This window comes from Perognathus longimembris, chromosome 20, assembly GCF_023159225.1.
Source record: "Perognathus longimembris pacificus isolate PPM17 chromosome 20, ASM2315922v1, whole genome shotgun sequence".
NCBI classification, from domain to species: Eukaryota; Metazoa; Chordata; class Mammalia; order Rodentia; family Heteromyidae; genus Perognathus; species Perognathus longimembris.
This window is the reverse complement of record NC_063180.1, coordinates 45,309,201-45,334,185: the sequence shown is the minus strand read 5'-3', so window position 1 is coordinate 45,334,185 and position 24,985 is coordinate 45,309,201. Positions and strand designations below refer to the sequence as shown.

The 24,985-nt window shown below is 47.5% G+C and overlaps 1 protein-coding gene across 3 annotated transcripts in view; it reads right to left on the bottom strand.

The window, feature by feature from the left end:
• Window positions 1-24,985, bottom strand: part of Scaper (S-phase cyclin A associated protein in the ER) — a 178,062-nt gene that overhangs the window by 45,689 nt on the left and 107,388 nt on the right. For all 3 annotated transcript variants that reach the window (XM_048329993.1, XM_048329994.1, XM_048329996.1), the window contains exons 24-25: window positions 19,017-19,132; window positions 4,983-5,106 (exon numbers count right to left, since the gene is read on the bottom strand). In XM_048329993.1, coding sequence (XP_048185950.1) covers window positions 4,983-5,106; window positions 19,017-19,132 — 240 coding nt within the window. The remainder of the gene's footprint in view (window positions 1-4,982; window positions 5,107-19,016; window positions 19,133-24,985) is intronic.

The following is a 24,985-nucleotide window of genomic DNA, read 5'->3' as shown; positions in this document are numbered from 1 at the left end:
TATCGGAAACATGGCTGGCAAAGATCTTCTCCTGTCCGCAGGCTGTCTTTTTAGCTTAGTGACTATTTTTCACTGTACAGAAGCTTTTTTCTTGACGCAATGCCATTGGTCAGTTCTCTCTGCTCTTTGTGGAGCCCTCTGCATGACAGGTATGGACCATCATACCCAGCTTATTCTGAGATGGAGTCTTGCCTTTTTTAGCCCGAGTTGGCCTAGAACTGTGATCCTCTTGATCTTAGCCTCCAGCAGAGCTGGGATGACAGGAGGGTGCCACTGTAGCCAGATACTGGGTCTTAGGATTTATTTTAATTTTTGCTCAGGCTGGCTTTGAACTTAAATCCTCTCAATCTCTACCTCGCCTAGTTACAACTACAGGAATAAGACACTGTACTTGGCTTTAATTCGTTGCACTCACTCATTTTTCAAAAGACCTATCTTTGAGCTGGCTGGTTCTGCTTGATCAAGTCTGTTATTGAACCCTGATAGTACATTTTTCAGTGGAGTTATTACTCTTCAATTCCACGGTTTTTGTTGACAATCTCATTTAGTGCCTATGATGTTTTCTTGAGCTCATAAAGCATACTTGTGAGAGCTGTTTCTAAATTCTTTGCACACATTTATGTATCTCTAGTTCCTGGGTCTGTTTAGCAGAGACCTGGTGCGGTGCTTTGCTTGGCTATGTGCCCTTGTGTATCTTGTGATTCTGGATGTAATCTGCGCATCTTCCAGTCCTTTATGTACCTTCCTGCAGGGAAAGCGTCTCATCCGTCGGCCTGCTGGAGACTGGGGGGCCTGTGGCACCTTTTCTGGAGGACACAACTCCTGCGGGTCTGTGTGGGCTTTCTCAGGAAGAGGGCGTCGTCATCTTTCTCCCACAGGCACCTGTGCACAGTGCTGCAGTCTCCAGTTGTTAGAGGAGCAAGCCCTCCTGTTCCCTCTTGCTCTCAGCAACATTCAAAGAACACCCCAGGACTGGTACCCACCAAGAGGCTGCAGCACTGAGCACAGGGCTCCGTGCCTCTTCACCCTCCCAGGGAGAAGATGAGACCTGAGCAAGTGTTTTCTGGTAACCACATTGCACTGACCTCAGAGGTGCCGCAGGGAACCGCAGCTGCTCTGGTCTCGTCTCCGTTTGTCTACGCTAGAGGTTCCTCAGAGCTCTGGGTCATGTAAGACCGAGACCGAGTCCAGCAGGAACCCCTCCAAAAAGCTTAACCATGGGGTTCTCTTCCCACTCCTGTCCTTCAGCCTTGTTCCCAACAAACCACGAGCCAAAGCTTTCTTCTGTGGCATGAGGCTATGCTGGCTGGGGAAGGCCAATCCCAGATACACTGCAAATGCTCTTCCTTGTTTTAATATGGCTGAGCCTGGCTTTGCGTGAGCCTGCGGGAAGGCAACTTTATCAGTGGCTTTCAGTTTTATACCAAGTATTCTGGGTGGATCGTTGTTGAGTGAGTGTTTCTGTGGGGGACTGTCTGGGGCTTCCTAGTTGTCATTTTCATCTTTTCATTCATCATTTTATTACTACTGGTCTTGAAGAGACATCTTGAGACGATGGGCCTGCTGTTCTGTGCTGTGGACTGATCTTGGCTGAGCAGATACTTACTTTAATGAAGAAAGGAATTCATTTTAGTGCCTTATAAATCTTTCATGCTTCACAGGAGATAGATGTCAATATTTGCTCCCATTCCTAGTGGACACCTGTCTAGATGAACTGGACTTGCGGGGCTCCAAATAAATTCCTTGAGCGTTTACTCTTAAGAATCCTACCCTGTCATCCCAGCTACTCAGGAGGCTGAAACGCGAGGACTATGGTTCAAAGCCAGCTCAGGCAGGAAAGTTTGTGAGAATCTTATCTCCAAATTGACTAGCAAAAGGCTGGAAGTGGCGCTGTGGCTCAAGAGATAAGAGTGCTAACCTTGAGTAAAAGAAGCTCAGGGACAGCGCCCAGGCCCTGAGTTCAAACCCCAGGACTGGCATACACACACACACACACACACACACACAAAAAACAACACAAACACAAACCATGAAAGAGTATGGAAACAAATTCCATACATCTAGTGGAGGAAAATGTGTTTCAAAGAATCAGAAAGTCTGAAATAAAGAACCGGGGGTTTTAAGTTCTACCAGATCATGATTAATTAACTTCTTTTATGTATTTCTTTTAACTCCTACTGAAAAAAATGTATTGATGACTACTTTTTTTTTTACCCTTGATTTCAAGGGTATCACAAGTTAGTATTCCAAGTTGGTGATCCACATTTCCGTTGCAGTCTATTCAAATCAGGTATTGAGAACAATGGAAACACACCCAAGTGATCTCCACAAACAGGGAAGCCACCATGGCCTGTCACTCCCAACCAGGAGACACATCCTCCTCCCGCCTGCCACGGACCCGGGCAGAGCAATGACAGTGCCAGTTACAAGGGGGGAGGGGGGGGCCACCAGGAAGTGCCACCTGTGCGCCAAGGACCCCCAGCTCCCAAGGGAGCAAAATGAACAGAACAAACACAGAGTGTGATGGAATCCATTGAGTGAGAGATTAAAAAGCTTTCCTGAAAATCAGGAAGTCTTGAGGTGGTGAGCCAGGGGTATCCTTCAAAGGAAGGCAGGGCTTTCAAAGAAGCGGACAAAGGACACTTAACCAGCTCCCGTCACTAGCTCCGATCAGCTAGTAGGAGAGGCTGCGAGCTAGCTCACAAGTCTTTCCTTGCGAATGAGCCGGACAAAGCTGACCGCACACCTTCCTGCACGTGGCCCGGCACACACCATCAGACCAGTCGCCCCACGTGCCACGCACCAAGCGCTGGGCTCCTGAAGTCCAAATGCTCACACTGAATCCCCTAAGTGATTGTCTGGAGGATTACATCCGGAAGGTGACCCAGTCATAAGGGGGAGAGGGGACCCTGGGGATGGCATTAGTGCTCTTCTAAGAAAAGGCCTGGGAACTGTCTGGCTCTCCTCTGCCAGGTGAGGACACCCTAAGAAGCCAGCAGCCAGACTGACAGAGCAGGGGTCCCACACCAGAACCTGACCACAACAGGACCCTCATCTTGGACTTCCAGCCTTCAGAACTGTGAGGGGAAAACAAACAAAAAACCCGAACAACTTTCTCTTGTGCATAAGCTACACAGCCTACGGTGTTGTTACAACATCCTAGATTAACAGGAGTCATCTCTGAGTCTGTTCCGTGTCTACGCAGGGTTGCTTCAAAGGCTGGGGTCACAGACTGGGCTTCTCTGAACTGGAAATAGCGGCCCTGACTCATTTGAGGTGAAGGAGCCCGTTTCTCTCAGTAACCACCCCTCCTCCCCTCCCTTCCCCTCCTTCCTCCCTCCCTCTCTCCTTCTCTTGTTTTCCCTCTCAACTTCTGTGTCTCAGCTTTCTTTCTCTCTCAGTCTCTCTTCTACTAAAAGAGTGAAGAGCCACAAGGAAGACCGTGGGTCGGCCTGCTCGCCTCCCCCATCTGGAACGCCACTGCCGTTCTCTCTGGTTACCTGCCATGTTGGGAGAGTGTCTTCTCAAGACACAGTACGCTTCATAGAGTAAATCCTTCCAGGCAATGCAGGACAGAGCAGCCAGAAGGCATGGGATTAGGGTTTTTTGTTTGGTAGTGTTTCATTTTTATTTCTCATCATTTAAAATCAACAATTATTTTTATAAAATAGTAGAGTGGTCCCTACAGTCATTATCCTTACCATTAATATCTTACAAAAGCCACAATAATTATTGAAAAGAGGAAATTAACTGTGAATCAATTAACTGAACTTTTTCATAGGCCTTGCTTACATTTCCAGTTCTGGTTTTCTGGCTCAGGATCCTCCACTACAATTATCTATGGAGTCTTCACATGGTGACAGTTCCTCAGTTTTCCCTGGCATTCATGACACTGGCTTTTTTTTTTGCCAGACCTGGGGCTTGAACTCAAGGCCTGGGCACTGTCCCTGGTTTCTCTTTGCTCAAGGCTAGCACTCTACCACTTGAGTCACAGCGCCCCTTCTGGCTTTTTCTGTGTATGTGGTGCTGAGAAATTGAACCCAGGCTTTCATGTATATGAGGAGAGCACTCTACCACTTGGCCATATTCCCAGCCCCAACACTGGCAATATTCTTTTTTTTTTTTTTGCCAGTCCTGGGCCTTGGACTCAGGGCCTGAGCACTGTCCCTGGCTTCTTTTACTGGCAATATTCTTAAAAGCCATGCCACTACTGGAAACAGATGGTCTCTCGACTTAGGTCTGGCTCCTGGCTTTGTGACTGACATGCACGTAAAGACGTCAACCTACTGGGAAATCAATCTCTTAGGGTAGACTCGAGTTCCCTTGCCTGTGAAATAGGGTAATACTAACTTCATGAAGCTCATTTGAAAATGAAATGAGGGGCTGGGAATGTGTCTTAGTGGCAGAGTGCTGGTCTAGCATGCATGAAGCCCTAGGTTCGATTCCTCAGTACCATATACACAGAAAAAGTTGGAAGTGGCACTGTGGCTCAAGTGGCAAAGTGCTAGCCTTGAACAAAAGAAGCCAGGGAAAGTGCCCAGGCCCTAGGTTCAAGCCCCAGGACTGGCAAACAAAAGAAAAACAAAAACCTCAAGGGCTACCAAAAAGCCCTTTATAATGCGGTCCTTTGCTTATGCCGTGAGAATCTCACTGTGAGCTCCCTGCTTTTTTGTCCCTTCACCCCACTTACTCCTGTGGCTTTAGAGGTTTGGGCACTGGTTTCACCTGATTCCAAAGCCAAGTCCAATCACACAAATTTGTATTCTTAGCACGTATCACACATCTAACATCCATCCAATACTGGAACTCAAGATGCAATGCAGCGTTTCCAAATACTTAAGAGATTTCTCAGCCTCTCCCCTTTTCATACTCTGAGTCATGTTTGCCATCCTCTTTTCTGCAGTCTGAAATCAGTGTTGGTCATGAGGAGTAGTTCTCCAGCCCCACCTGCTTCTGCACCCCAGAGCAGCCTCACCACCTACCGTCAGCTGGTGCACCAGGAGATCCATTAAGAAGGTCATCTTGTTACTGAACAGAACATCAGTGCAGTTTTCTGAACAGTTACTGCAGGTGAGGTTGTAAACGTTGATTGCATTGCAGAGAGACCTAATAGATGGAGAAAAACACCATGTGTGAACCCTGAACAGCTCTTTCCAAACCAAGTCAAGTACATAACATCAATGACATGAAAGGAACAAGTAAGAGATGCACATTACTCTAAAAACCCAAGGCTCTTACCATTTGCATCCATTAGTACGTAATAACTTTTTTTTTTTTTTTTTTTTTTGGCCAGTCCTGGGCCTTGGACTCAGGGCCTGAGCACTGTCCCTGGCTTCTTCCCGCTCAAGGCTAGCACTCTGCCACTTGAGCCACAGCGCCACTTCTGGCCGTTTTCTGTATATGTAGTGCTGGGGAATCGAACCTAGGGCCTCGTGTATCCGAGGCAGGCACTCTTGCCACTAGGCTATATCCCCAGCCCAATAACTTTTTATTAATTTTTACTAACTGCAGCCGTAGACAAAGGAAACATATTTACTGTCTATCTGATCTTATCTTTTCTTTTCTGTTGTGGGGCTTGAACTCAAGGCCTGGGCACTGTCCCTGAGCTTTTTTGCTCAAGGGTAGAGCTCTACCACTTTGAGTCAAGCACCACTTCCAGTTTTCTGGTGGTTCACTGGGGATAAAAGTCTCAAGGACTTTCCTGCTTGGGCTTGCTTCGAACTGTGATCCTCAGATCTCAGCCTCTGAGTAGCTAGGATGACAGGCATGAGTCATTAGTGCCCACTTCTTTTTATTTTTTATGTATGACAGTACTAGGGCTTGAACTCAGTATCCGGGTGCTAACCTTTAGCTTGTTCACTCAAGGCTGGCACTCTACCACTTGGCCACGCCTCCACTTTCACTTCACTTTTTGGCTGCTTAATTGAAAATAATAATCTCTTGGATTTGTCTACCTGGGCTGGCTTTGAACCACAATCCTCAGATCTCAGCCTCATGAATAGCTAGGACTAAAAAGCCACCAGTGCCTGGCTAATAATTTCTTAATCAACTCTGACTGCATATTTTTGTTTTTTGCCAGTCCTGGGCCTTGGACTCAGGGCCTGAGCACTGTCCCTGGCTTCTTTTTTGCTCAAGGCTAGCACTCTGCCGCTTGAGCCACAGCGCCCCTTCTGGCCATTTTCTGTATATGTGGTACTGGGGAATCGAACCCAGGGCCTCATGAATACGAGGCGAGCACTCTACCACTAGGCCATATCCCCAGCCTCTGACTGCATATTAACTAAGAAATGTGATTCTTCAAATAATACCCAGAAAAAAAAATAAAGCAAAGGAACTGTCAAAGCTCCCGATGCTAGGTGTGCTGGTGAGGAGAAGGGCAGGTGGAGGCTCCGCCCCGACTGTGGCTGAGGAGCAGCGTGGCCTCGGGTCCTGGGTAACGAGAGCATCTTTCCTAGACAGGACACACTGGCCGTGGGCCCCAACGAGCACAGATCAGGAGGTTTAAAGGGTGACACGCCACTGTCTAGAGAAACATGGAAAGCAACACGCTTAATGGGCCAGGCCCTCTCCTGGGTGTTGTGAAGACTGCACTGTCTGCGCTGCCCGAGCGGTCCGTGTTTATTCTGGCCTGTGGGGCTCAATCTCCCGCTTGAGTTCTATCTAAGAATGCTGTGATGTGGTCCCCCTGCGGCCACTCCTCTAGCTCTTCTTTTTCCTTTCTTCTTATTACCTTTAAATAGTTGTCAAGAAGGTGAGGTTTCCACTCAACAAATCAGCTTACGTACATGCGTCTTGATCAAGGTCACCCATCCGCCGTTCTCCCCCATCTCTCCCAACCTCATCCACGCGGTCAAATGACGAGGCTTCATTTTCACATATGCACACTGAATGCGACGACTGCATTGGCCTACCCTTCCTCTTCTCATCTGCCCCCCATCCACCCCGCCCCACCTGCAACAAAAAGTTTTGTTTCCTGGTGTTCATTTTGTTAAGCTGTAAATTAGTTGTTCAAAGAAGTTACACTACTGGAATATACCTGCATAGGCCACACTTTAGTAGTATTTGTGCTCAGGACCCTGTATATATTTTCCTATAGATTTCTAATTTAGATCTGACTTCCACATAGAAAGAAAAATGTGCCATTTGTCTCTCTGAGTCTGATTTGTTTCACTTAACATCGTTTTATTCTAAGTCCATCCATTTCCCTACAAATTACAGAATATCATTTCCTAATGGATGAGTAAAATTCCATTGTCTGTATGTGTGTGTGTGTGTCTGTGTGGATTATACGCCACACATTTTCTTGATCCATGTGTAGGGTAGTTCTTGAGGTGCGATCCTAGGGGTCAGCACATCAAGATTACAGGGAACTTGTAAGAGATACAAACTTGTGAGTTCTCCCCAGAACAGAAACAAAAACTCTGGGAACTGGGTCAAGCTGTCTGTGTTCTGTTTTTGTGCCAGTCCTGGGGCTTGAACTCAGGGCCTGGGCACTGTCCTTCAACTTATTATGCTCAAGGCCAGTGCTCTACACCACTTGAGTCATAGCTCCACCCCCAGCTTTTTTAGTGTTTACTTGGAGATAAGAGTTCACAGACTTTCCTGCCTAGGCTGGCTTTGAACCGGGATCTTCAGGTCTCAGCCTCCTGAGTAGCAGAGATGACAGGTGTGAGCGCCCGCACCCAGCAGCAAGATGTGTTTGAGCAAGTTCTGATGCAGGCTAGAAAGCGAGTAAGTTACGGCTCCAGGACAGGGGTTGGAAACTTGAGTAGACTAGAATTACTGGTAGCTTTTAAGAGTGTGCAGAGCTGCCTGAGCTCCCAGCCAGGGTCTGGCCGATTCCCGATGTGTGAGCGTTTCCACAGCTCTCAGGGTGGCTCTCACACAGCCAGAGCTGAGAAGCACCGCGCCAATACTGCATCGGCCGTGTCTGCGGGTGCTGGGCGGTGCGCTTGCAGCCTCACAGGCCTGACGCTCTGGTGCTTGGTGGCACTGGCAGCGTCTGGCCCACGGGGGAAAGAAAACTCGGGAAGTCCTCTCGTCTGGTCCTGCCGAGGCAACCGCAGGCAGGACCCCAATTGCAACAAGTCTAGGAGCTTTTCAAAGTGCCTTCCAATCAATCCACACCTGTGAAGGAGGTTAAACGATCCTCACCGCCAGGTGGAGGGGTCCTGAAACTGGCGCAGGGGTGCGGAGCGTGCAGTAATGACGTAGGACAGGGTTGTGCCCCGGGGTCACAGAATTGACGAGATTGCTGAAAACTGGTTACGGAAGTGTGTACACTGGTTACAACAGAACCAGAGAGAGCCAGGCCCCCGAGGGGCTGACACATGTAATCCTTGCGATTCAGGAAGCGGAGATCTGGAGGATCAAGGTTCGACACCAGCCTAGACATAAACGTTTGTGTAACATCATTTCTAATAAGCCAGCAAAAAAGCCATGCAGGAGACATGATTCAAGTGGAGAGTGACAGCCACGTAAGCAAGCAAGTCAAACAAGCCGAGCAAGCTCCAGGGCCTACATTCAAATTCTAGTTACGGGGGAAGGAAGGCAGAGGCACAGGAACAAGATACACCTAGGTAGAAGCCCATTCAAGACTTGAGCAAGTGTTAAACACCTCAGCATCCATGTCCTCATCTATAAAATCAGGGCTTCTTCATATGGCTGTCAGGAGAATTCAGGGAGCACTTAGGACAGTGCCTGCACATGGTTAATCTATTTAGAGCTATTAATCTTGTGGGTTTTTTTGTTTGTTTGTTTTTTTGGCCAGTCCTGGGGCTTGGACTCAGGGCCTGAGCACTGTCCCTGGCTTCTTTTTGCTCAAGGCTAGCACTCTGCCACCTGAGCCACAGCGCCCCTTCTGGCCGTTTTCCATATATGTGGTGCTGGGGAATCGAACCAAGAGCTTCATGTGTAGGAGGCAGGCACTCTTGCCACTAGGCCATATTCCCAGCCCTAGAGCTATTAATCTTATAAAGAGTAAGGTACACCTTGATCAATGTTACTCCTTTTGTCATTCTCCCTCATCTTTCCCAATTGTATCAAGATGCATTGTATTATAAACAGACATGTTGAATTACCCTCCCCCACCCTGTTTTTATTTGTATTGGTACTGGGATTTGAACTCAAGGTCTGGGCACGGTCCCTTAGCTGTTACACTTAAGGCTGGTGCTCTACCCCTTGGGCCACAGCTCCACTTCCTGTTTTCTGGTGGTTCATTGGAGATGAGAGTCCCATGGTCTTTCCTGCCCAGCTTTGAACCACGATCCTCAGATCTCAGCCTCCTGAGTAGTTAGGATGAAAGGCGAGAGCCGCCAGTGCCTGACAATGCCCTGGATTTGTAATTGTTAATCTGATTTAATATTTTTTTCCAAGTTGTCTCAAATCTCTTGTGAATCATTAAGAGGCATAAACCAACATGCGCACAGCACAGCGAGCTCCTCTCCCGACCCGGATGGGAGGTCCCTGTGTGGATGTCCCATGTACTTCGTATTGAAGAAAACTGGCAAAATGTGGCAAGGTAGCTATGTAATTGCATGGATGAACCTCTCCTGAAACTACTTTCAGATGAGGAAAAATACAAAAACAGAGAGGGGAGCCCCAAGTCTCAGGGTCTGGAAAAACTTGTCCACTCAGTAAACTCGCTTGAAAAGACAACCTCAATTTGAAAAGCACCTGTCTTAAGAGTGAAATGCTTTAAATCCAGCCTGGGTGGTCTGTCTAGGCAGCTTTCCCTGTAATTTCAAAATCAAATGACTAGATATACTTTTTTTTTTTTAAAGACATCAAACAGAAAGCTCCAGAATTTGAAAGTATCTTTGGGCATGCATTAACATCTTACACCCGTTCTCTCTTAAGTATGTTGTGAGTGGAAGTTTTGAGGTATATGTTTTCTTGCCCAAGTAATTATGAGTATATAAGTGAATTTTTCAGTTTTTATTTTTGGTCAAGAGAGCTTCTCTTGAAATACAAATAGAAAATATTCCTTCTGAAAAAAAAAAAAAAAACCATCCCAAAGCTGGGTCTTTTGGGCATGAGATTAGGAACTTTACTTGAACACCAGAGAGCCAGGCACTGGTGGCTCGCGCCTGTCATCCTAGCTACTTAGGCGGCTGAGATCTGAGGATCGCAGTTTAAAGGCAGCCTAGGCAGGAGAGTCTGTGACTCTTACCTCCAGTTAACCATCCAAGAAAAATGCTGAAAGTGAAGCTATGACTCAAGTGGTAGGGTGCTGGCCTTGAGCAAAAAGGCTCAGGACAGTACCCTGGCCCTGAATTCAAATCCCAAGACAGATAAACGCATGTGTGTTCACGCGCGCGCGTGTGCGCGCGCACACACACACACGAACAAAGAATACATGGTAGAGAAGACCTAAGCTATTAAAAATAGTTAAAATAGAAAATCTCCAGCAGCATACAGCTTCTGAGTGCTTCGAATATGCAGGTAATAACTCCAGAGTTTGCTGTGGTTAATATTTTAGAAAACACAATTCATCTACATCCACTGTCTGATGCCAAACTTAAGGGAGGAGCATTTAAGCCAACTGCTTTTGGCAATGCCTTAAAGCGCGTGCGCACACGCGCGAGGTGAGAGAACAGCTTCATTTTCTTTTTCTTTTGTGCCAGTACAGGAGCTTGAACTCAGGGCCTGGGTGCTGTTTCTTACCTTTTCTCCTTAAGCATTCTCTGGAATGCTAGCACTTGAGCAACACCCCACTTCTGGCTTTTTGGGGAGTGGATAACTGTAGATTCAGAGACAGGACACCGGCCCAGGGAGCCCCCTTACCAGGCCTGGCCCCACAGGGCTTCCTCCTGAGCGTCTCCCATGCCAGCTCGAGTGGCGGAACGGTAGCACTGGCTCAGAGCTTGAGAACAGTTCTGTTTCACAACTAGAAATGATCTAGAAAGGACTTACCCTGTGAGCATTCCCTCACCCCGGCCTGCAGGGACTGGCTGGGTGCAGAGCTGTCTGGGGTGGAGGGGTGGGACTTCCTGTTCCAAGCAGAACATACTAGAATGTGTGACTATGGAGTATTGCAGTACATCAATTAGGCACATTCTCCACTACTCCACAGGCTAAGTGCTTGGCGGAGGTTTGATCATTAAATTTATTCCCAAGTAGCCAATCTGCTTTATTATCTGCACTACCACATGTCTTTTTTCCCAAAGCCAGACTCAATGGAGAAAATCGAGAAGCAGACGTATAGTCTTGGAGTTAAATAATTAAACAAGAAGAGTATTCTTGGACTTCAAAAGCTTCAATGTCGGGCTGGGGATATAGCCTAGTGGCAAGATTGCCTGCCTTGGATACACAAGGCCCTAGGTTCGATTCCCCAGCACCACATATACAGAAAACGGCCAGAAGCGGCGCTGTGGCTCAAGTGGCAGAGTGCTACCCTTGAGCGGGAAGAAGCCAGGGACAGTGCTCAGGCCCTGAGTCCAAGGCCCAGGACTGGCCAAAAAACAAACAAAAAACAAAAAAAGCTTCAATGTCAGCTTAGTGTTGGTGGTTACTAGCTACTCAGAGGCTGAGATGTGGAGGACAGTAGTTTGAGGCCAGCCTGGGCCAAATAAAGTTTGCTAGACTCTAGCTCTACAATAACCAACAAAATACTAGGGCTAGAGATGTGGGTCAAATAGTAGAGAGCCAGCCCAGCAAGTACGGAGCTCTAACTTCAAACCTAAGGAACTGCCAAAAAAACAACTACAATGTGGCTGAAGCATGTGGAAATTATGTTTGGAGACAAGATGAATACTTACAGGTTAGCTCTTCAGGGTTAGTGTGTGGGGAGAGGAGTTTAACTATAAAGATAGATGATTACGTATTCTGCTTCTACTCGCTAGGCACCGGCCTGCGTACCGGGCCTGTGCGTAGTGGTCTCAGGGTGTATATAGGGATACAGATTTTTTTTTTGGTTGGTTGTTGGGTTTGAACTCTGGGCCTGGGTCTGTCCCTGAGTTCTTTTTGCTCAAGGTTAGTACTCCACCACTTTGAACCATAGCTCCATTTCCGAGTTTCTAGTGGTTAAGTGGAGATGAATCTCGTGGACTTTCTTGACCAGGCTGGCTTTGAACCACAACCCTTGCTCTCAGCTTCCTGAGTAGCTAAGATGACAGGCATGAGCCATCAGTGCCTGTCTTTTTAATTTTTTTTAAAAATTAAAAAATATGGGTATTTATTCCAAAAGGTTAACTGTATGTTCCAAGTAGGGGTTATCAACAACTTCCAACTGCGATCTGCAGGAATCATTCCAAGTTCTGCACCATGCTTTAGGAAAGCCTTTCCAGCAGTCTGTGTAGGATTTATTCCTATTCCATCACTGGTAACCACTGCGCCGGTGGCTGCAGGAAGTGTACGTTCTTCTGCTGCAAGCGTTCAGACTCCTGTGAAAAGTGCGCTTCCAGGAAGGCTGAGCCCTTCTGTAGGGCAGCCGTGGGATTTTAAAAGAAACCTCCGCCATGGTGGGGTGGGCACACTCCCCACACCAACGTTCCCTGGCAGCCCTCTTCCGCGCGAGATCCGTGTTTTTAGTAAACTATTTTTTACTTTGGCAGTACTGGGGTATGAACTGAGGACTGGGCACCTGCTAGGCAGGCACTCTAACACAAGTCATTCCAGCCATTTTTGGTGGTATTTTTCAACAAATAGTATCTCGGTTTTTTTTGCCTGGGCTGGCTTAACTGGGGGGTGTGGGGTGTGTGTGTGTGGGGGGTGTGTGTGTGTGTGGGGTGTGTGTGTGGGTGTGTGTGTGTGTGTGTGTGCGCGTGTGTGTGTGTGTGTGTGTGTGTGTGTGTGTGTGTGTCCTGGGGCTTAAACTACAGGCCTGAGCACTGTCCCTGGGCTTTTCTTTTGCCTAAGGCTGTGCTCTACCATTTGAGCCACACCTTCACTCTGGCTTTTTGGTGATTTCATTGGAGGTAAAGTCTCATGAACTTTCTTGCCCAGGCTGGCTTTGAACAGTGATCCTCAGATCTTAGCCTCCTGAGTAGGTAGGGTTACAGGCGTGAACCACCAGTGCCCCGCTCAAACTCCATTTTGATCCCTTTTGGCAAGGCAATGCTCAGGACAGGGGTCTTTGAGGAGATTAATGATATTTTCCCATCAACCTGTCTTCCTGGTGAAGGTGTAAATTGTACACGTGCTACACCTAAGTTTAGATCACAACTTAATAGAACAAACACTAATGAGATTATGCATAAAATATAACACTTCAATGACAGAAAACTTAATTCTAAAAATCAAAGCAATTATAACAATGCTTCAGAGACATGAATAAGAAATCCCCAGGCTGGGAACATGGCCTAGTGGTAGAGTGCTTGCCTCGTATACATGAAGCCCTGGGTTCAATTCCCCAGCACCACATATACAGAAAATGGTCAGAAGGGGCGCTGTGGCTCAAGTGGTAGAGTGCTAGCAAAAAGAAGCCAGGGACAGTGCTCAGGCCCTGGGTCCAAGCCCCAGGACTGGCAAAAAAAAAAAAAAAAGAAGAAGAAGAAGAGGAAAGAAATCTCTAAGTAAGGGGGCAACTGGTGGCTTGTTCCTGTGCTTTTAACTACTCAGAAGGCTGAGATGCAAGGATCGTGGCTCAAGTGGTAGAGTACTAGCCTTGAACAACAACAACAAAGCTCAGGGACAGTGCCCAGGACCAGCCTCAGGACCACCCCCCCCAAAAAAAAGGAAATCTTCAACTGGATGTGTTAGATCATGGGTTTTTGTTCAATTAGCATATTTAGTACAAACAGAATAAGCAATTTAATTATTCCACTGACACATCTTCTCATTTTAGATGAGGATTACAATATATTTTAAGCAACAACTTAGGCTTTCTGCATTTCTTCAAATTATCAGCCTCCTGAGAAAGTATTATGTTTCAAAGATTACAATAAGACATTTAAAAATGGAGGGTGGTCATCAGATTAATACATTAATTTTAAACTCTGGTGATAAGGCATTATTTTTACTGCTCACATGAATTTCTTAATACAAGACAGCTATGATTAGCCAGGTTCCATATATGTTCTTAAGTAGGATCTGGTTATGTAAGTTAAAATTCACAATTAGGCGTGTTGGCTTAGGACCCCAGGTGGCAGGCAGCGTGAAACAGCAGATTAAAGTTGACACAACTAATTTCTTTACTTTAATCTTATTAGCAGTAGAGCAGCTGTCCACTGTAACCATCTCCATAAGTCCTTTGAGACATAAACAAAATACCCCAATATGCCAAATGAAGAAGAGTATTTATCAAACATTATGGCTAATTAGCTTGACAAACTTTTTAAAAAGTTGTTGATGGTGGAAAGCTATTCACTCTTAGTAAACCTTGATCTGAAAATAGATATGTAGAATCATTAACATAATCTTGCTTATAAATAAGCAACTGTTTAGTAGATTTGGGGGCGGGTGGGCTGGGCACGGTCCCTGAGCTTTTGTGCTCAAGATTGGTGCTCTACTGGTTGAGCCACAGCTCTACTCCTATCTTTTTAACCAGGAATATTAAGGAAAGAATGAAACACAAAATTAAAATATTTTGCAATGAGAAAGTAACTGCCATTTCTCTGGTGCCGTTCTTTGGCGAGTGTCTCATGCCTGTCGTCCTAGCTACTCAGGAGAGCCGAGGATCCCAGGTCAAAGCCAGCCCAGGGGGGCAAGTGCCTTGACCACCAAAAGCCAGAAATGGATGTGTGCCTCGGGTGACAGGGTGCTAGCCTTGAGCTTTACCTCGCCAAGCAAGAGTAGAAGGCACTGAGCGTTCACGCCACAGCACCAACACTGCCACCACCAGAAACTACAATTATAACAGTGACAAAAATAAATGCACCTGGAGGTTTATTTTGTTTCTTTTTTGCTTTTATGTCTTTGTCTTCTGAAGACTTCAAGACACCTGACACTGAACTCAGGGCAGCAACCCAGACACTTGTCACTCTGGCAAACAGCACACTGTTCTTATCCGTGCCCCTCCGTTGAGAAACAAGATTTCCACAGTCGTGAAAAGACCTGTGCAAGGGCCAGGTGTTGGTGTTCCATACTCGTAACAGGCTTAGCGCACAGGCCTGACTTCTGTTCAAATCCAAGGACTACCAAAACCCCACAAAACAGCAACACAGAAAGACCTAAGCCAAAGTCAGCACATTTTGGAAAGGAAGCCTGGAGCTGTGAGTCCGCGCGTCCGCATCAATGCTCTGGTGTCATTCCGCCTTAGGCCAGTGGGTTGGCACTTTCACTGGGGACGGCCTCCTGGGGGCCCCGGGCAGCCAGCACTGACACCAGGACGTGCTGGCCGAGCCCAGCTTCAGGACCACAGTCACGCGCTCTCAGCCAGCCTTACTTCTCAGAGCCAAAGGCGGAAAGGTGGGAGAATGCTTTGCCGTCCCGTTGAGGACAAGAATTCCCCAATTTGGAGACTTGGAAGGGCTGGTGGGTTCATTTTTCAATTCTCTATTTCCTCCCAAATGGCCTCCTTGGTCCTTAGCTCTCACAGGTCCTGAGTGCTCCATAGAGCACGCCCTCTACTGGCTTTTTTAGGGGAGGGAGAAAAGCTTCTAGTAGCTTCTGTTAAAAGTATGAAACTGCCAGGCGCTGGTGGCTCCCGCCTGTCATCCTAGCTACTCAGGAGGGTGAGTCAGAGGATCATGGTTCAAAGCCAGCCCAGGCAGGAAACCCCGTGAGACTCTTATCTCCAATGAACCACCAGAAAACTGGAAATGGAGCTGTGGCTCAAGTGGTGGAGCTCAGGGACTGAAGAGCTCAGGGATGGCACCCAGGCCCAGAGTTCAAGCCCCACGACCACCACTACCACCAACAAAAAAACTAAGAAACTGGCTGGGGATGTGGCTTAGTGGTAGAGCGCTCACTTAGCATGCTTGAAGCACAGGTTCGATTTCTCAGCACCACATATATAGAAAAAGCTGGAAGTGGCACCATGGCTCAAGTGGTAGAGTGCTAGCTTTGAGCAAAGAGAAGCTCAGGGACAGTGCCCAGGTCCTGAGTTCAAGCCCCAGGACACACACACACACACACACACACACACACACACACACACACACACACACACACAAATAAAGACTTGCACTTGCTCCTGAACATGTGAAATTTTTGTAACCTTTCCAAATCATCAGTGGGTTCTTTAGCATTTGCCGGAAGCAGAGGAAGCCCATGAAACGGGTGACTCTTCTTCAAGTTACTACTGAGAAGCCTAGGTCAGGAAGTGGTATCCCAAAGTCAGCTTTCTCAATAAGGGGGCCCCTGTTAAATTGTTTTCCGCACTGAGGAAAGTTACCCTGAAACCAGGCAGGCCAATGTTATTTTCAGGTTTATCTACTTTTTGGGAAGACTCATCTTACTCTGCCTTCAACCCTTAGTGTAGAAAACAAATACAAAAGAATGTAAGGTATGTTCTAGCATTTTCTTCGACTTACACTAGTAAAACTTGTTTGTCATGGCTGTGTCTGCATATGTGTCCTAGTACTGGGACTTGAACTTAAGACCTCAAGTTTTCCCTTGCCTTTTTGCTCAAGGCTGGCACTGTACCTCTTGAACCACACATCCGTTCCAGCTCTTTGCTGGTTAACTGGAGGTACGAGTCTCACAGACTTCTCTGCTCAGGCTGGCTTCGAATCATGCTCCTCAGCTCTCAACCTCAGGAGTAGCTAGGATTACAGGCGTGAGTCACTAGCACTAAGCTTGTCAGGTCTTTCCCCCAAGTCCTGGGGCTTGAACTCAGGGCCTGAGCACTGTCTCTGGGCTTCTTTTGCTCAAGGCTAGCACTCTGCCACTTGAGCCGCAGCGCTGTTTCTAGCTTTTTCTGTGTATGTGGTGCTGAGGAATCAAACCCAGGGCTTCATGCCTGCTAGGCGAGCACTACACTAAGCCACATTCCCAGCCCTGTCATGGCTTTCTAATAGTTGAAAGTGGAGGATGGTTTGTTACTGTCTTCAAGCTTAAAGCCTGCCCCCTGTGGTATCAACAGGAAGGTGGATCTGCTCTGACTGGAGCTGTGGCGTGTTTTTCAGCGTCTTCACACAGCAGCGAGCGTGACAAGAGCACTGGCGGGGGCGCACTCCCAAGGCCTCTCAGTGGACGTTCAGGATGCAGAAGGAGGCCAGCTTGGACCATCCCTGCACTCGGTCTTTTCCTTATGGACTTTTACTTCCTTGGTATTCCTAAGTCAAGGACAATGGAAGAACCAGCTATTTAATGATGCAAGCTATTTTTTGGTGTGGGGACTGGGGCTTAAACTCAGGGCCTCCCGCTCTTGCTTGGCAAGAAAAAGTTTAATGCTCACATTAAACCACATGTCCACTTCCAGCTTTTTGGTTTTCAACCGGAGAAAAGGGTCTCAGGGACTTTCCTGCCTGGGCTGGCTTTGAACTTTGATTCTCAGATGTCAGCCTCTTGGGTAGCTAAGGTGACGGATGTGAGCCACTGGCTCCTACCTGGCTAAGGTATGAGTTATTAAGTTACCGAAGCACTGTACTAAAGAATCAAATGGCAGTTCCTTTCTTGTTGCAAAATACTTATTTGCTATTATATTACTTCCTTCATCCTTCTACCCATCCTTCCTGCCAGTTAATTAACCTATAGTGAGTGATGACGACACACTCGGCAATGCCCTGGAAACCAAGTCCACTTTGAGCAGTGTCTGGAGGTTAGGAAAGCCTGGAGCCTGCCACACCTGCTGGGGAAGGCGGGCACTGCCTCCCTGAGGCACAAGGTGGCTCAGCGGACCCCTACCTCCCCCCACCTCTCCTCATCAGGGGACCAAAGTGCCCACACCACTGTGGGTGGACAAGCACCCCATGTGCTTGGGAGAGCTACCACATAAGCAGACTCAACTGTCTTAGTGAAAGGACCAAAGTTTCGATGATCCAAAGAGGACCCAGGGTGTGAACCACCCTGTTACTAGGTGACAAACATCTCACTTGACATTGACAAAACACTAGAGCTTGCAAAGAGCTTCTGAATAAACTTCAACTGATTGCACACTTCACTGTGGGGTGTGCCCGCCCCCCCCCCCCCCCCCCGTCTTGCAATGAGGTTAAGATGCCTGAAGGGGTTCTCCTGGCCAGCAATGTTGGGTAAAACCCATACCCAGCTTTGCAGGGGGCCAAAGCAAATGCTACTTTTTTCTTTTTTTCTTTTTTTTGGCCAGTCCTGGGCCTTGGACTCAGGGCCTGAGCACTGTCCCTGGCTTCTTCCCGCTCAAGGCTAGCACTCTGCCACTTGAGCCACAGCGCCGCTTCTGGCCGTTTTCTGTATATGTGGTGCTGGGGAATCGAACCTAGGGCCTCATGTATCCGAGGCAAGCACTCTTGCCACTAGGCTATATCCCCAGCCCAAATGCTACTTTTTTCATTTTTACTAAAACATGGGCGCACAAGGAGAAACTCATGGATGAATAAAACATTCCTATTCCTGTGCTAACTAAAGAGTGGTAGTCTAATAACGCTTATCAAAAACTTCTCATTTGGTAAGTCTCCTCAAGATGTCCACCAGTGTATGCATGCCACCAGCCAAGTATCACACTCCTGAAACAGGTGCTCAGGGACTAAAGGGCGACCTCAGAGTCTAGGAAAGAGAGCAGAGATGAGGTCCAAATGCTCCACAGAGTGCTATGACAAGGAGGGATTTCCCGTTAGGGGCCCACGTATAGCGCAGGCCCCGGTCCTTGGTGAGGGCCGGCAGTCTGCGGCAGTTCTGGCTCAGGAATGGTCCTCCTGTGTGTCTTTCTACTTCCTCTGGTTGGCTTTTTTTTTTTTTTAATTTGTTTCTACTCCCATTTCTAAAAGCAGAGCTGCCCAGAAGTTCACCAGCTTCTCTCTGTTTTCCAGCAGACCACTGACTAAAGAGATCTCCCAATAAGGCCTTTTAGGCTCAATTTGAATTTTGTAAGTGTGGCCAAGCACCTCCGTTTTCCTCCACAGGGAGTGTAAGTACACAATTCCAGTTTCTCATATGGAAACCATAGGGCAGAAATGACTCACCAGTGAAATGTGCAAGACAGACTAAAACACACTTACTTGAGAGGAATTCGTGAGACTGTGTTCACGTTTGTGGCAGGGAGCAGGGCTTGAAGGATGTGTTCCAGGGCAGTTAATCCACCAGCGGTGTGAAACGCGATCTGATCTGCTACATTCTAGATAGAAATCCAGACACAGAAGTGAGTTCAGGTTCCCAGGCATAAAAGTCTAATCCCATAGGAAGCACTCAGTGGGCGCAGTCACCATACCAGTATTTGTTGGCTGTTTTCTCTGTGCAGGAACTTAGGTTACCGGTGTGTGGCCATAAGGGATAGGGACTGCTCCTCATGAGGCTTAAAACTGAGCGACTGGGACCAACAGGAATCGGTCACTACATGGAAGCTGTCCTTGTTTATGATCAATTCCCTGAAGAAAAAAAATCTAGGCTCTCTCCAGCCACCGGTGGCTCACGCCTGTCATCCTAGCTACTCAGGAGGCTGAGATCTGAGCATTGTGGTTGAAAGCCAATTAATGGCTGCTGAAAGATAGTTTGAGGAGACAAAACTGTTAAAGCACAACTCCTAATGTCTCTGTCTCTGGTATGTTCCCAGGAGAAAATTACCCATTCTTTTTTTTTTTTTTTTTTTTTTTGCCAGTCCTGGGACTTGAACTCGGGGCCTGAGCCCTATCCCTTGGCTTCTTTTTACTCAAGGCTAGCACTCTACCACTTGAGCCACAGTGCCACTTCCAGCCTTTTCTGTGTATATGGTGCTGAGGAATCGAACCCAGGGCTTCATGCATGCTAGGCAAACACTCTACCACTAGGCCACATTCCTAGCCCCAAATTACCCATTCTTTACCTCAGAGAATATTTTTCCCCACACTGGGACTAAGCTTTAGGACCAAAAAGTAAGTTTATTTTTCAAGTTGAAGGTCATGTTTGCCTTGAATCTTGTTTTTTTCCTGTCTTTTTTTGGTGCCTGTTCCAGGACTTGAGCTCAGGGCCTGGACACTGTCCCTGAGCTTTTGTGCTCAAGGCTAGTGTTACACGCCCTGGAGCCACACCTCCCTTTCTGGCTTTTGGGGGGTAGTTCATTGGAAGGAAGAGTCTCACAGACTTTCCTGCCTGGGCTGGCTTTGAAGCAAGATCCTCAGAGCTCAGCCTCCTGAGTAGCTCGGATGACGGGTGTGTGCCACCTGTGCCCAGCACTTTGAATCTCCTTAGACCTAGTGAAGGGGTGAGTGGGGTTGGGGGACCTGGGGAAGAATGTTAAGAGGGGCGACAATGATCAAGAAGCCTCATACTCCTAAACCAACACAGGGAATTGAAATCCCTCTGTACAGTTACTTAAAAATAAACATTTAGAGAGAGGCCTAAACAAACAAATCAACAAAACAATTACTTAGTACCTATAATCCTAACTATTCAGGAGGCTGAAATCTGAGACGCACATGTAAAAGCCAGTCAGGCAGAGGCGTCTGTGCTAGTCTGATCTCTAATTTCCCAGTGAAAAGCTGGAAGTGGAGATGTGGTTCAAGTAGTAGCGCACTCACCTTGAGCGAAAAAGCCGAACAAGAATACGAGGCCCTGAGTTCAAGCTGTAGCACTGGCACAAACATAACTTCTACCAAATTAAAATATTAAGATGATGCCAGGCACCCAAGGCTCATGCTTGTAATCTAGCTACTCAGGAGGCTGAGATCTCAGTTTCATGGTTCAAAGCCAGCCTGAAAAGTCCCCTGGAGACTCTTATCTCCAATTAACCACTCAAAAAGCCAGAAGTGGGACTCTGGCTCAAAGTAGTGGAACACTAGCTTTGAGTGAAAGAGCTTAGAGACGGCCCCCAGGCTCTGAGTTCAAGCCCCACAACTGACCAAAAAAAAATTACTAAGATGATAAAGTAAAATAAAAGCTAACTAGGAAAGAAGTAAACTTTCCTCTCAGACTTCATTTTAGTAGAAAACGCTCACATAACGGTATCTCTAAAGTCAACACCAAGCCAGGCAAGTGAACTGATGGGTTAACGGCGTGGGGGTGGGGTGGGGGGGAACAGGCCAGCCCTCCTGGCTGTTCCCGTAGAGCAGCGCGCGGAGCTGGGCGGGGGAGGGAGCGGCGGCGACTGGGTTGACACTGCGCAAGCGGAGGAAGAGGACTGAGCAAGAGCAGGCCAGGGTAATGTATACAGCGAGGCTTTAAAAATGCACCAAACCGCAACCTCTCATGCTGTGCCAACAACACGGATGTGACCTCTTGAAAAACTTCAGCCACAGGCTCTAAGAGACACTGAGCAGGACAAAAAGCAGCCAAGTTCAGGGTGAGAAAGACCATACAAAGCCATTTTTTTAAACTAATGTACTATTGAAAACTGAAGTTTCGTCACTTAAGGTTTTTTTGAGAGAACAGAATAGCAAAACCAATGATGAAGTAGAAAAATCTCAGCAATCCTCCAGCTGTCATGTCAAGGAGGGGTTCTGATCACGTACCCTTCCTTCTGACTCGGAGGTGCACACGCCCCCTTCTGGTCACTTCTCCAGAGCACAGGCTGCGGGAAACACTGCCCCGCACTCCACCTTTCCCTACCGTCCCACCACCAACTCCTATCTCCCCCCTCTCTGTCCCACCCCTCAGCCCCATTCTCCCCGGTCTGCAGGCTCCTTATGTAAGAGCAGTCTGAAGCTGGGCCCTGGTGGCTCATGCCCGTCATCCTAGCTGCTCGGGAGGCTGGGCTCTGAGGATCACAGGTCGAAGCCAGCCCAGGCAGGAACGCCCATGCGATCTCAGTGCCAGGCTCGCTTGAGTTCAAGCCTCATACTGGCACAGACGAAAATTAGAAACAAACCAACACCAAAAGACAGTGAACAAGTGGGGCGTCTCAGGTCTGTAATCCTATGTGCTCAGGAGGCTAAGATCTGAGGATCGCGGTTTGAGGCCAGTCCAAGCAAGCGAGTCCGTAAGATTCTTACTCCCCACCCAATGAACCCACCCAAGAGCCAGAAGTGGAGCTGTGGCTCAAGTGACAGAGTACCAGAGCAGCAAAGCTAAGGGGCAGTGCCCAGGCCTTGAGTATAAGCCCTAGGACCGGAATACAAAACCAAAACCAAACCTCTTAGCCCCTTTCCAGGTAGTCAGAATGTGCAACTGGAAAACACTTTCATCAAGAGCTTTCTAACTGATTTAACTGAGGAAAGTCACCCCCTTTGGGCGAAGTGAAACGTGTGGCTTTTCTTATGTACCTGTTGCAGCACCTTAAGAGCGCGGGGTCCCCCCGCTCTCTCCCACTGTGAGACTGACAACTGACTAATGAGATGAGCAGCTCCAGGGCTACAGGGGGGAGCGGGGAGCACAGCCGGGATCTGAATTACTCGGCCTAGAAAGCTATCCAATCATTAACTAGAGTAACACTTATTACCGCTCCCAATCAAAGGAGGAGCAGCTGTTAATCTTTGGTGTCCTTGACTTCTCTGTAGATAGTGATTATGTTCTTTGTGAGTGTGGAGGAGGAAGGCCTTCCTAGCTTTTTAGACAGAGGTGGCAGATGGGGAAGACTGTCTGCATGCTCAATTAGCAGGACAGCCTAGATTTGTTCTGAGCATCTGCAACACCTGTTCAGGGGAAAGACAAGTAGGATTTGGCAACTCCATCAATTTAGAACTCAGTTGCCCAATGTATAGAGATGAGGGATCTTGGAGCCAAACATAAAAAAAAATTACAGGTGGTCTTCCTCCATATGGAAAAATTCCCTAACACTCGAAGGATATAGTCCTACTCATTTACTATCTTCACAATTAATGTTACTTTTTGAGCTTTTTTGGTGCTGGTCTTAGGGCTTGAACTCAGGGCCTGGATGCTGTCCCTGAGCTTTTGAGATACAGAATTTTTCAGAATACCCCATTTGAGACGGCTTTGAGCCTGACAGATCTCATTCTCCTTGGGTAGCAAGGACTATAGGTGTGAGCTACAAGCCCAGTTATCTTTCCTAATGAGTGTTAGCTTAAAAGAAGTAAACATAATGAGCTCAAGTCTCCATTCTATTTTGCCTCTTGTACACTAAGCCAGCCAGCACTGCTGAGGTCTTCTTAGTCCCAGCACCTACGTTAAGTGTCTGTACTCAAGGTTTTAGCTGTAAGCACTACCACTGAACGATCAGGTTTCTGAGGACAAGGATCTTTCATGACTGGAAGGATAGACTTGTGGAGATGTGTTGCCAAATGGAGTGCCCATCACAAGCTAGTCAGAAAGCGTGGGCACAACACATGCTAAGTGGGGCTGAGAGCATCTGGAGAGGCCTTCTCTAACTAGAGGATGCTACTGACCAGCATGCCGATCTTTAGGAAGGCTTTCCCAGGGGAAGTTGAATTGTGCCATTTCTGACCCATTTGGACTGAGGAGAAGGAGCACTGTGAGAAAGAGCAAAAAAAGCTGAGGGGAGTAGATTTTAGTGCCCTCTGGGTTCTTTCGGTGCTGGTCTTTGGGCTTGGACTCAGGGCCTGGGCCCTGTTCCTGAGCTCTGTTCCTGAGCTTTTCTGCTCAGGCTACTGACCTATCACTTAAGCCACAGCACCATTTCCAGCTTTTTGAGGCAGTGAATTGCAGGTAAGAGTTTCATGGAGCTTCCGGCCCAGGCTAGCTTTGAATCATAATCCTCACATCTCAGCCTCTTGAGGAGCTAGGAATACAGCAGGCACACGGCACTGGCACCTGGCTCCTTTGTCTTTATTGTGCCGGTCCTGGGGTTTGAACTCTGGGTCTGGGTACTGTCCCTGGGCTCCTTTTGCTCAAGGCTAGCACTCCACCATCTGAGCCACAGCACCACTTCCAGGTTTTTCTGTGAATGACTGAAGAAAGAGTCTTATGGACTTTCCTGCCCCAGCTGGCTTTGAGCTGCTCTTTTCAGATCTCAGCTTCCTGTGTAGCTAGGATGACAGGTGTGAGCCACAGGTACCTGGCTCCTTTGTCTTTATTTTTTCAGCTGTTATGAAGACAGACGGCTCAAGGACAGCATAGAGTTCATTACTACAATCCCACAAAACTCACACCTCAACAATAAAGTTACTTTTTTTTTTTTTGGCCAGTCCTGGGCCTTGGACTCAGGGCCTGAGCACTGTCCCTGGCTTCTTCCCGCTCAAGGCTAGCACTCTGCCACTTGAGCCACAGCGCCGCTTCTGGCCGTTTTCTGTATATGTGGTGCTGGGGAATCGAACCTAGGGCCCCGTGTATCCGAGGCAGGCACTCTTGCCACTAGGCTATATCCCCAGCCATAAAGTTACTTTAACCTCTGTACCTCAAGCTGTCCAGAGCTGTCAAGGGGCGACACTGAGCTGGGCCCCATTCACAGTCTAATGAGGGAAACTTAAATGCAAAGCTGGACGCTGGTGGCTCACGCCTGTAATCCCAGCTACTCGGGGGGCTGAGATGTGAGGATTGTGGTTTGAAGCCAACTCAGGCAGGAAAGTCTGTGAGACCCTGATGGTCAATTAGCCAGCAAAAACCCAGAAGTAGAGCTGAAGCTGTAGTTCAAGTGGTAGAGCAGTAGCCTTCAGGGAAAAAGCTAAGGCCTGGAGTTAAAGTCACAATACTGGCAAACAAAAACAAAAAATGTTTACTTTTCTGAAAGTATCATCTCAGAAGGCTTACCAAGATTAGTATTTTGACAGCATACCACGTGGCTGGCAACTGATATTCCCAGTCTACGGCTATGGAAAGTGATCTCAGAGGACTCTGTTAACTGCTCCTATCTATACAGACACACGTGGCAGAGCTGGGGACTGGGTCTATAGGTTTATCAGACTTCTGAACTGGGATGAGTAACAAGAATGCCGTGAGAAAATTGAGGATGTGGCTATAGGTATGTGTTTGAATTTTGGCACACATATCACTATCCCCAGTTAACGAAAGGCGTGGTCTCAATATTATTAAAAAAAATTTAAAAACTGACTTGTTTGGAAAAATAGTTTCTATAGGCCCTTATTCTGCTTTTTTTTATGCTAACATCTTACATTTCCACTGTGCACTTATCAAAACCAAGGAA